This window comes from Trichogramma pretiosum, unplaced genomic scaffold (genome assembly GCF_000599845.2).
Source record: "Trichogramma pretiosum strain Unisexual culture from Peru unplaced genomic scaffold, Tpre_2.0 scaffold13, whole genome shotgun sequence".
In the NCBI taxonomy this organism is placed as follows: domain Eukaryota; kingdom Metazoa; phylum Arthropoda; class Insecta; order Hymenoptera; family Trichogrammatidae; genus Trichogramma; species Trichogramma pretiosum.
In genome coordinates this window covers 2,666,266-2,679,587 of record NW_019641606.1, presented here as the reverse complement: position 1 = coordinate 2,679,587, position 13,322 = coordinate 2,666,266, and the positions used below count along the sequence as shown (strand labels likewise).

At 41.9% G+C, this 13,322-nt stretch overlaps 1 protein-coding gene across 1 annotated transcript; it reads left to right on the top strand.

Moving 5' to 3' along the window:
- Positions 1-2,428: 2,428 nt before the first annotated feature.
- LOC106651971 lies at positions 2,429-3,080 on the top strand. The gene is made up of 3 exons (XM_014370687.1): positions 2,429-2,452; positions 2,537-2,904; positions 3,067-3,080. Exons 1-3 carry the CDS (start codon positions 2,433-2,435, stop codon positions 3,078-3,080), a joined length of 402 nt encoding a protein of 133 aa, XP_014226173.1. The 5' UTR covers positions 2,429-2,432.
- The last annotated feature ends 10,242 nt before the right edge of the window (positions 3,081-13,322 follow it).

The window sequence follows — 13,322 nt, the reverse complement described above, 5'->3', positions numbered from 1 at the left end:
ATTTTTTTCTCTCGTATACATACGCGTGTGTGTGCGTATACAGTAGATTACATTGACATTGTACAGTGTAAGTATACTCGGTGGCGCTGCGTTATAAATTAATTGAAAAATCAAACTCACTCGCGGCACACATGCGTACAATTATCGGGAAAGCTGGTAATTAGCTTGCGTAGAGGGTTGACGTCTCTCCTGTATAAACCAACATCGCCGAGACTCTCGAGCATATGAAGTCCTTTTATTCGTCGCTAAAAGCTAGATTCGTATACAATTTTCTTATCGTCGTCGTCGTTTTTTTTTTTTTTTAATCATACACGTATACGCAAAATCGTACGTTTGTTCTTGCTCCACTTTTTCGGTTAATTCAGCGCTGCTGCCGCGAAACTGTATTATTTGCTCTGGGTAGAATATTAACTTATATGGTTATGGGCATGCATACGTACACACACACACACACACACACACACAGCACAGGTAGCGGCCCGTATGTGCATATAACTTGTATATAGCTCGAGGTAATAATTTTCAAAGATCTTAAGCTTGCGATTCCGCGCAGTGTATACTATGGTGATGTGCTTTCGGTGCGCATCCCGCGAGCGATGCAAGTGTATTGCAAATTTTTCTGAAAAGAAAATCGCACGAGAAGTAGAGTAGCTGCTTTTACGATGTTTTTCGTTTTTTTATTATTTTTATTCAGTCGTCGAGGTGTATACTCGCAATGCTACTTCTTTTTTTGCCGGTCATTATAAGTTACGAGGCGCGATTAAAGAAACGCGCAAAAGAGTAAGGAGACAACTATTACGCTTGTTAGTAAAAATAAGACGCTCGACGACGCGGCTTAGTTTAGCCGCGACTGTATATATGTACGTAGCTCTCCCCGTAACAAAGCCGATTTTATGTTATAAAATACTGGATTAACATTTTCAATGGATGTACATAGATTGCGCTCGTATTATGGTATTATTGTGAAGAATCGTGTGTGCTGCTATGCAGCGAGTGGAATGCGCCGCGCGGATAGTCCTTTGGAGATTCACTGGATTTAATCTTGGGAGGAAAACTTGATAGCACAGGTTTTCTGTTTGAAAAAGGCGGAGAAAAAACAATAACTCGCGCGATGTAAAAAATAATTAACGTTGAGAGAGAAAAAAGTGACGAAACTCGAAGATCGATGTATATCCCCTTATCGTACGCGTAGCTATTTCAACTCTCTGTGTATAACGAAACCGGCTGCATCTACAAGTTAACATCTTGTATTCCCACCGATCTCGAGCGTGTTCCGCGGAGTCGATGGTCATTTTTTCCCCTTCTATCTTTCTCTCTTTCTTTTCTTCTCTTTTCTATCGTTCGTGCGGCAAATTTATTCTAGGACCTCACCTGCAGCATGTCTCCGACACGAAATCGAAGAAAAATACGCGCGAACTTGAAAGCCGATATTGACCGGAAAAGTCTGTGACCTTCTAACGAAATTATCGACTTTCGTTCGTTCTTTTCTTGTTTACGTATTACCACCAGACGTGAAATGTCTTGCACTTGATATGCGTGAGCTCGTTTTGAGCTCTTTCGGCTCGAGCTTGATATTTCGTTTCACGCACGTGTTTTTTAACGGAATAAGGGGCCAATTGAGATATTCTTTCGATGCCGAAAATAGACTACATTTGCAAAGATTTATTTTAACACAAATATCTCGATAAATTAATCGTATTTTTATACTTGAAAGTTGTATGATGATTAAAAAACTTATCTTGTTTTGCGACAAATAATTGACTCGTTGTGCCGGTTACACATTGAGTCAATACTCGAAAAAGTAATCATTAATTTGAGGCATTTTCAAGCACTTACGGTTTTGTCAAAAATTCTTAGTTAATCTCTTGAACTTTTGGTTGAGTTCATCGTACGTAAAACTTGTGAATAGATCCTTCTATCTTTTTTATTTGCTACCGAGAAGATTTAAATTGGAGTGTATACATTTATCTCGAATTTCTTATTTTGTGAAACAATTTGGTTCATCATCTAATATGCGAGAATATTTCAATTTATCTTCCGAGCCATAACTATTTATTGGTACTAGCCCGACTTTCAGCGTGCTTCCTTCTTTCTTTTCTACTTTTGTCATTTTTTATTTTTAAAATAGAAACATAAAATGAAAGAAGATTATGTATTATAAATTATACAAATACACAATGAACCGACTTTTTTGCACTAGCTCACCATAAAAAAAATCAATTTAAATTAGCTGCTGAATGACCAATCACAGCGCTTATAAACTGCTGACGCTAAAAACCTCGTATAGAATAGGATGACATTTTATGAAGACATCTCTGTATATCATTTTATTTGTTCTTCTCCAAAATCTCCCTCTTACGATACTATATTATATATTGAGTGAGTCGTCGTCTTCATTACATTTGTGTATTGAACTTTGAAACATCAACATCATGAAGAGTCTCGTATTACTGTGAGTCGTCATTTACAATTTTTAAACCTGGAATTTTTATCTATAATAATTCAAATTATAAAATTGTTAATTGCTTTTGGACAGTGTATTATTACTAGTTATGTGGTTTAAGGTCGCCTCCGGCTTAAGAAGGATTCATTATGAAGGAAACCAAAAGCCACATCATCCAAACCTCGAAAGTGTTATTGAAATGTTTAATGAAAATAATTTCGATTTATCACAGGATCAAATTAAATTTTGGTATCAGTGGGAACATGAAAACAAGCGAGAATTGAAATTGATAGTTATCGACATGCTTCTGACAATTTATCAGCAAATCAAAAATGCAGAAAGCTCAAACAAGTCCAACGATGAAGAGCAGAGTATTTTTTACTATGACTATGTGAAGAAACAATTTCAAGAAAAGGAATCTAAACTGTTAAGCAAGAATGAAATTGTAGAAAATCAAATAGGTTTCAAATTTTTATTTGAAATAATCAGAAAAGATTTACGAGCTAACTTGTTGTTTTTATTTTTATTCAAGTACTTAAAATATTTAAATATTTCATTTTTATTTATAAACTTATTATTTATGAACTTGTGGTATCAATTTTTCCGTATAACCTCTTCATTAGGGTTTGTCAAATGACTCATCAGTGTTGCATAAAATTTCTTCACAATAGACTCAATCATTTTATATTTTTCGTTTATATTTTTGCTCTATTTGCAATACAAAGCGCCCATGAAAATTATCCATGTTTATCATACATTCCGAGCTATAATTCGCGTAACGTCAACGTACCTTTTCCAGGTTGCTGCCTTACAATACTTTCTCTCTCTCGCGCGCGTGCGATAATTTACATTCGCGTTGTATTTTTAGTCAATGAGTTTTTGCCTCACGCGTATAAATGAGCATTTGTGTGTGCACACGTACACGGCGCATTAAAGTAACGTTAAGTAAAGCAGCCATGCGCGTGTTTAATTGGAAGCAAATATTCGGAGCTGCTTCAATGTAATCTTGCGAATACACGCGCTTATTTATGCATAAGCGGCGTCAATTTTTTATCACACCTTCGGGTCGTGCGTCGCTTTCCAATATACATATGTTGCTTGCCAAGCTCGACCTTTTTACATGCGGTATAAATACCAGAAGGCAGGGTAAGAGGAAACCCTCGCCCATTTAACGCTACAACACTACACTTTTACGCGTATACTTGCACTTATATTTACCTCCTGAATTGTTGTAATCCGTTTCACATCTTCGCCTTGAATCCTCATCATGCGGCGTTCCACGTGTTTGGGAGAACGAACGAGAGGAAAAAGAATTAATGAAAAGTGTCGCTCAATTTAATCGGCCAATCAATCATAATCTGATTTTCTTTTATAGCCGCTTATTAGCAGCAGTGCATTCGATGCGTAGCGGGAGGTTCTAGCGCGCATCAAATAAGAGAGAGAAAGAGAGAGAGCGAGAGAAATTACAAAAATCAAGAGAGACGATCGGTTGTTCGTTCGGTCGACGTCGATTGTTCTTCGTTGTCCGATCGTCATTATCCATGAAAATTTGATCGATGTACTTACGTTACTTTTTCTCTTGTGTTGGGGTATTATACATTTATACAGTGCAGACGAAAAATGTGATTGATTGCGAATGTCGCTTGCGTATGTATGCACACGGTGTGTCTCGATGATGATGGTAATGATGATGATGATCGTGACGATGGTATGTGTGTCTGTGTGTACGTACGTACGTGTGCGTGGAATAATGAAAGAGGACGATAATCGAAGTTACGGTTTAAATGAATTTTTCAAGCGCGCGCACGAGTGCGATTATCAGGTGAATGTGAGATGGCGGCGGCGGCGGCGGCGGCGGCAACCAATTGCGGGCCAATTACATGATACGGGCCAGGGAGAGAGAGAAATTTTTTTATAAAAATTGCATCGGTATATATACTACATTATATTATGCATTAATGCATCTGTTTCGATGTCAGGTTTCGCGCGTTTTATCGCTCGGTGATCGATGAATCATCGGCGCGAGATTTATATTTCCGAGGCGTTCTTCCGTCTATGTGTGTGTGTGTGCGTGCGTGAATATAATGCCCCCGACACTTTTACACACATAACACTTTATCACATACTTTTCGAAAAATGCACCACACAAATTAATAATACGAGCCAAGAGTGTGTTTTAGCGCTGCAAAATATTCGGTTACGGTCGACTTTTCGACTGGCATGGCGTTTAACTTTTGACGCTTGACATCGATTCGGCGCGGCATTTTTCACCGCTTCATTGATGAATTCCAAAACATGCAAATACAGTTACACCTCGAGCACGAATTCAGTGTTATCCACGAGTTCGCTGTAAAAAATTTATTAATTTTTGAACAATGAGTCGTTGTACGAGCGGACAATTGATTTATCCCATTCATTAAGAGAATGAAATGTAGATTTTTTAAAACTTTGTGTACGGTCTTACATTGTCATTGCTCGAACCGGACCCGCAATTGTATAAGATCATTAATAGATAATTTTTATGTACATTGGTAGTAAACAGTGAATACGTAATTTTTGTTCCGCTGCCCTATTTACGACCATTGTGTAGAGTTGATTAACAAGTCTTATGGAAGGAAGTTAAAATGTAAGAAATTGATTCATTTAACAGTGCCATCTCTGTTTACATAATTTAATACATATTTGATAAAATTTAATATTTATTTGATAAAAAGAGATGAAATAAAAATGGTAGTTTCGGACAACTGTCTATGACGCGAAAAAAACCGAGGTCTGAATAATATAAATTTTAAAAATTAAACTTATAAACTAATGAAAGCTATCGAAACACGAGCTTTTTCTATGCTTATTCGAGTTCTCTTCTTATAATTGTCGAGTGTGTTATACACGTGAAAGGCCCTTACTACGTTTGATTTAAGGTTTCTTACCGCTATTATACAAAGCTCCAGTTACTTTGTACCTTTGACTACTCTCAATATAGATCGTGGGGCAGTCAGTACACTTCACGTCGCCGAAGTGTAAACAAAGTAGGCAGATCGCGCATCGACCGTGGCAAGTAATTTTCGTGAAGATAGTGAAAAATATCTTAAATTTTGAACAAAAATGTTTTTATGTACTTGCTTATTCAAACTGTCGGCCACTTCCGGCGACGAGCCCGACAACAAGTTCGACATCGCCCTGCGTGATTTAAGAAAATCAAAGAGCTCACGAGACAATGGCGATTGCGAGACCGAAGAAGAAGAAAAATCAAAAAGCTCGCGAGAAAACGGCAACTGCAAGACCGAAGAAGAAGAAGAAAGTGCAAAGAGTTCGCGAGAAAACGGCAACTGCAAGACCGAAGAAGAAGAAAGTGCGAAGAGTTCGCGAGAAAACGGCAACTGCAAGACCGAAGAAGAAGAAGAAAGTGCGAAGAGTTCGCGAGAAAATAAGAATTGCCAGACCGAAGAAGAAGAAAGACCGACGACCTCGCGAGAAACTGCCAATCGGAAGACCGAAGGAGAAGAATTCGATTGGATGACCGAAAAAGACGGAGCAATATTTAAAGACATACTTGACACTTTAATCGAAGAGGCTGAAAAAACACTTCCTGATATCGGAAAAATGTTTGCACATAGAAAGATTAATTGTCTTCTCTTGCATTCCGTAAATTACATGGCCAGACCTGGCGCCGATTATTATAAAAAGGAACGATTTATCGAATTTGTGGTCCGTTACGGCAACAAAGACATCATTGAATTTGATAAGGACGGCAAGCCAATTTCTATTCGCCCCACACCAATGCATGACTCGGCCAGGCACAAGTTGCTTCAGAGGAATGAAATGGTCCGTGAGCTCTTTAAAAAGTACGAAAGATCCAAGGTTAATTACGTCGAAGATCCGCCTCTGTATTTGGCTATAAAAAAGGAACTCAAAAACGTGATCGAATTTCTGCTGAAAGTAGGTGCCGATCCGAATTCAGCCAATGATCAAAGATCGACTCCACTGCATCTCATTTGCGCCGACGACGATGGTTTCATGAAGCATTTCTTAGATACCTGCAAGAGCATCAAGAAGCCGGTGCAGGTCAACGCTCAGGACTCCAAGGATAAAACGCCGTTGCACATAGCACTAGTCCGCGTCAAAGAAACACATTACGAATGGCTCCACGATAGGCTGCAGGAGATATGTCTAGAAGCCCAGGATGCGTCGGATCGCGCATCACCACGCAGGACTGTAGTCGATGAATCGAAGCGGTCGGTCCGATTGCTGCTCAGAGCAGGCGCTGATCCAAAAATAGCCGATGCGGAAGGATCGACTGCTCTGCACGTTATTTGCAAGAGAGGCGACGACAACGACAATTTGATGAAGATGTTGTTCGCGATCTGCGACAAAGTCAGGATGCCGGTGCAAGTCGACGTGCAGGACAATGCCGGCAACACACCGTTGCACTTGGCACTGGAAAAAGCCCACATAGCTTTGACTAAGGTGCTGCTGAAACGAGACGCCGATCCGAACGTGGCCAACAATGAAGGAGATAGACCTCTGCACGTCATTTGCAACAGAAAAATCGACGATGATTTGATGAAGCTGTTCCTCGAGTTATGCAAAGACCTCAACAACAAGATGCTGGTGGACGTCCAGAATGAATTACGCAAGACGCCGCTGCAATTGGCTGTGGAGTATCTAATGCCCGATGTGGTCTATGCACTACTACATTATGATACCGATCTGCCCAGCTTCGTTTTTCCCAGCGCGGCTGATTTCCAGGAATACCTGACTGTCAAAATGTTTGAAAGTCCAAGAAGTCGATTCAGATGCGACGTGATCACTGACGCTCTCTTCGTCATCCGACACCTAGTGAGTGCGAAGTACGAATTGTGCCTGAACGAAGCCGTAATGATTATGAGCGTATTCGCCGAGTGCGGATCGTTCGAGATGTCGGCGAGTCTCGTCGAACGTTTGTCCAGGGAAAAGTATTTCTCCATGGAAGCGCAGAGGATACAGACGAGCGAGGGTCTGTCGCTGTACGACCTCATGAAGTTACCGATCGACGAAGCGGCGAGGCGGTTCAATTACAAAGACTTCAAGTCCACGCTCCGGACGCACGGTGTTATGGCCAGAAACGATCGCGCCAAAATCGACGCAGTAGCGGGCGCGATATCGTTGAGAGACTTTTTTCAGGACTGCGCAGTGGAAGCGTTCTGGATGTTGACTCATCAACGGATCCCAATTGAGTGCTGTGCAATGATCATCGACAAACTAGCGATCGAAGATCTATATCGCATTTGCTTGGCGTTTGCAAGTCTGAGTCAATAGAAAGTTGAAAAAAGTGCGTCGAAAAAGTAAGAGCTTAAAAAGCTTCAAAGAAGCAACCAAAATTATGTATGGTGAAAATACTATTCAGGAGTACAAAAGATGATAATGTATATTGTGTATTTGCTTGGCAGTTACAACGAGCATATTTGTAATATTTTGAATGTCCGATACAATGTAATATTGTATATAATTGTATGTAATATTGTCCATATTTATTTCGAATAAATAAATGACGTATATGAATATTTAATTTTTTTGCTTTACTATCGGTATGAGCAAATCCAAAATATAAATATATCCACGTATCCACACTCGTTGAATCAGCGATGCGACACGCTTCTACCCACGGACCGAAACGAGCGCGATTATATCCCTGGGGAGAGGTTTTCGGAGGTGACAACGTCGCTCTGTGCGCAATTTGTAACTCCCTCGTGGCTATTTTGTCTGCACCCGAAAAGCTCGTCACGATCGACCTTTCTTTTCTCCTCTCTCCTTTCGTCGAAATTCCGATCGTCGTCGTCCGCGCACCGGGTGCTAAACGAAATCGACGTAGCTGTAAGCGTGCAAAAAAGTGCTGGCCGCTCGTCGCGGCTTTTTCATGCATACGCGAGCGCTATCGTGATTAAAAAATGATCGATTTAATCTTGATAGTATAGCATCCGCTCGCGTTGTAACGCGAGGCAAGTGAAACGGTCGCAAATGTGTACTTGTAATATCGGCTTATGACGCCAATGAGAAATTCGAGTCCCCGCGAATATTATGTAGAATATTGATATATTATCACCTGGCCGCGTAATGTTGATTAATAACGCTTCACACTTTCATCTTGTCAACCCTTAATTAATGTACGGCAAACGTGCCGCAGCTCGATTATCTCTCTTTCTTTTTCGCGCGTGCTTGCGTGTGAGTTTCGATTAATTTTTCGTAATTTTTTTTACTTCTGTCTCTCTCTCTCTCGTCTCCTTTACGCCAAAAAACCGATCTTCGCGACGAACGAAAGTGTGTACTCGCCGGGCGTAAAAATGCCACAAAATTTGCCGGTCTCTCTTGGCAGCGAAGTGACCTCTTAAAAAATGAAATTACATTATAAGCAGCAATCACTCGCTTAATATTATTATATGTACTGTACACGCACGTCAAAAAATGAGCATTTCGGCGCGAAAAGCCTTAATAACAATTATTAAACGTTATCGCGTGACTCGGACCACTGTTTCCGCCGCCGTCTTCTTTTCCCTTTTTTACTATTCAACTTTTGACGGTTCTGCTCGTTAAGATCGTTGAGAGATCTCACAAGGCATAGCTCCGACGATAAAAAAAAAAATATCGACGTACGAAAAAAAATGCAGCTTTTATTTCTACCGCACACATTGTATGTGATTGATGCAAAAACGTACCGGCTCGAATGCAATTATACACATACACACACACACCCCTCGAGATGCATCGAAGATCGCGTACATTGATCCATGGCTCATCGAAGTATATTTGACATCCGATTGAATAATTTGCATCGACATTACGACGGACATAACGAGTCTTGCGTCACACATGAAAAATGAAGCCCTAATTGTACGTAACGATCTGAGCTGCGGCTTGCGCAGCGCGCCGTGAAAGTTCATCGCTTATCTTTGAAATTTTATTCGAACGATGTCTCGTTCTCGCGAGCGCAAATGACACCGCCTTATGGCGAGGTGCATCATTGCAAAAGCTGCGCGAGCTGTGACGTATTATGTTGATTAAAAAAACACGTATACACACGTATAAAAGCACAGGTCGTAAATATCGTCGCGCACCAGGCGTTATCAAAATGTATCTCTCTGTGCTCTTACCTCATCAAGGTATAAGCTAATATTGCCTCCCTCGCCTCGCGCGTTGTTTAATTAATTTCGTGTATACACACATGTGGACTCACACAGAAAATACTTTCACGACTGAAAAATATCTCTGTTATTATAATCTGTTAAAAACAATTACGAGTATACATAAACGCGTGTAAGCTATCGATCAAAAAAACTCCAGCCTCCCTCGAGCTTCTCTTCGCTTTCGTTCGCTCGAGATATACATAATAATACAATATAAGATACGACTGACGAGAGAGAGAGACAGAGAGGAAAATCATGAATAAAAAGTACGAAGACTCGCTCGCCTTGACCGAGACCGCGAAAAAGCTCATGAGACATATAAGCGCTGCGCGGCATCACGCGTAGGTATTTATATATAAAATAATCCTGCGGCCTTTGACTCTTTTCTTCGTCGTCGGTCGTGCACGCGCGCGGGCGCATTCGAGTTTTTAACCTCGATTCCGCGGCGGCGGTGCAGCGATAATGAGCCGTTGCTACTGGTGTAGCGCACGAGGGAGAGCGTCCTAAATTTTTTCCTTCCTCGCCGGTAACAGAAGCATCTCTCTTCTGCTTCGCGCGGCTTTCTTTATTCATATATATATACCTATACACACGCGTGTGTCTGCTGCTGCTGCAACACGAGCTCGAGTGAATTATTGATGTAGCCAGTGCAGGCTTGTGTATGTGTACAAAGAAGTTATAGATGATGTCTCGGGCGTCTTGTAAAACGATTTTAAACGCCGCGCGCGAGAATGTCGAATGCGCGGGGAAATTGGAAGGGAAACAAATTGTCGCTCGCTTGCGCGCGCGAGGTTACAAGGAAATGAAGACGTTTATTACCGCGCGATATTTAACGACGATTCAAGCGAAAATTCGCCCACGCCGTATGGATTTTCCATTTCAGGCACAAGCCAACACATCCGCCAGATATAAGCCGTAATAATGTATTAATTATGACTTTTAATATTCGGCAAGACATGCGCATTTGAATTACGACGCTGTACATTTGCAGTGCTCGTATTTCCGCGAACAAAAATGCATTATGTACGATTGTGGTCAGGTAATGAACCAGAAAACTCGCGGAGCAGCAGCTCGAGAGCAAAAAATTCCATATAATGTATTCCGATTTACCGAATAAATGAATCGTTTATACTCGCTGAAACTTTTAAAACTAACAAGTGATTTTTCTTTTTTGTTGCAGGTAAATATGGCTCTCTCCTTGCATTTTCCCGCTACATTTACGGCGCTGCCGTGCACGATCTGTGAGTTTCATTTTTCATGTCGATAATACTGCCATGTGTGTGTGTGTGGGTAATGTACACGTAAAACCCCCCGAAAATTGGCGCAAAAGCCATCATTTAATCGCGTACACGTGTATTACTTAAATGAAGATCGTGCGCAAGAAAAATTGATCGATGTGGCCGAAAATAAAAAAAAAAAAGAGTTAAGCTGCCTACCACCTCACATATGGCACACTTATTGCAGTTTATTATTACGCACCCATCCGTGAACAAATATCGCGCGTCGCGGTCCTACGCATACACCCATATACATAAAGGTACCGTCCCAAGAAAACAATCTTCGCACGATGCGCGTGTGCTTCTGCGCGTACGTCGGGCAATTAGCACCGGAGCGCGATCTCGAAAAAGCTGCAGGTAAGTGTGCCGCCGTGAATTTGTTGTAGTTATTCCAAGTCGCCCTACGTTAAACGACTTGGTAGCCCTGAAAAGGGCCGATGGGGCTATGTGTTGATTCACTATCAACGCCGAGTCTTTGCGTCCTTCCTCTTTTTGTTGTAGTAAGCCGCCTTGCGCCGCGCGTCACGTCGACGCGTCGAAGGATTTTTCGGCTTGGCCAAAGTGTCGGTCGGTCGAGGTGTCGTCACGATTTCGGTGGAGCGAAATAACTCACCGAAATGTCGTCGGGGCGAGGTCGGTCGCTCTCTGCGCTGTCGGGGGCTGGGAGGCCTACAGATGCGTCTCACTCTTGTTGACGGCTCCAGCCGTATCTTGACCGACTCGCGTAAATGCAAGGGCACTGGCGGGTGTAGTCGCAGGTAAGGCGAGAGCGGGCGTTCTCGTGCTGGCAAGGGAAGTGGCTGCCGCACGCCTGGCGATTGTCGTCTCGGGGCACGGGTCGGTGGCACGAACAACTGTGGCCGTGTTGGATGACGTGTGCACACGTCTTCGTCGTTGGCTTCTATGTTCGAATCGGTGTCCTTGACCTGCGGATTGGATAGTCCACTCCCGGGAGGAATAACCACTACGGAACGTAAACGTTCAGTAGATGTTCGTTCGGCGTGCAACCGGGAGTATCTCGTGCCGACTTCCGCCGTCTTCGTTTCACTCAAGTTGAATGGGTAGTCCTGAGAAGGACTGTTTGATCTCTCTTGTCTCGTAGCCACGTTGGAAAGTAGGTAGACGACGTCGCTGGGATTCGCTGCTCACAGGGTTACCAAGAGAGAGACCGAGTCGAGTGATTTAAGGTGAGAAATCAAGAGGCGGGAACTCTGACTTGAGTTTAACGAGAATCTTTATTGAGTTTTGGCCCTAGCCTAAACAACTCTCTCCGCGACGATGTGTCGTGGTTGGCGCTCAGAAAGCGAGTGAGTGCGACCAGCGACGCGCGCGCTTATTTATAGGTGTGGGCTCGCACCGCCGCTGCCGCTGGCGCAGGAGTGGGGAGTCGCGCGTGGCTTCGTCGCGCTGATCGCGCTCGCGTGTGTAAAACTGGCGCAGCTGTCTCGGCCCTTTTCAGGGATATCAATTCTCCCGGGGTTTGAAGACGGCTGCGCAAAATTCTCTCTGAGTTGTTTAGGGTTTACATAGTTTGAACTAATTTTTCTTATATCTAGTTTAACAGTCAATTTAGTAATTTTCATCCATCTTATTTGTAATTTATCACCCCCCTTTTCTTTCCTTTCTTTGATTCTTAAGGCAATGTTTTGCTTTTCTCTTTGACCTAGTTTAATAATACATAAATCAATTTATTCTTTTAAAGTTAGCTTAATAATTAACGTTTGAAACTGATATTTTTTATCTATCTTACTTATAACTCATTACACATATTTTTTTTTTCTTCTCTTTGATTTTAAATGTTTGCAATATTTTGTCTTTCTCTTTGATCTAGTTAAATAATACATAAATAAATTTTTCTTATACTAGGTACGCGTACATAACTTAAATAAAGGAAGTTTTCTTAAAATTACTTTCTCCTCCGGAGATTATAACGATGCTTTCCAATAACTTCGTTGTCTTCTACTCGTACATCTTCTTGTGCTGGGGACGCATTGGCAATGCGATTTTCGGTGGGCAGAGCGTTGTACTCTACTTGTACTTCTTTTTGTAGTGGGGACGCATTGGCTATGCGATTTTCGGCGGGTGAATCGTTATCCAACGATTGTGGTTGCGCTGTCTTGGATGGCAGGCAATTTCGGGACTCGGATGTAGATTCCAAGAGCAAAGTTTTTAATTTTTGGCTACTTGGTGCTGGTTTTAACTCCGAGCGGTGGGTTTTAGTGATTGCCCCGTCTTTGTCTATAAGAAAGACATCTTCACTAATTTGAGCGTTTATTGGAAACGGACCACTCCATTTAGCGTCGAATCCGGCATGGAATCTGTTGGCTGCGTTTGATAATGGATGAGTCTTTGTATAAACGAGGTCCCCTATCTGCAGCGAGACCTTGTCAGTTGTGTCAGTGGCGTAGGTAGATTGGAATCGTTTTTGATTTTCCTGAGCTTGCT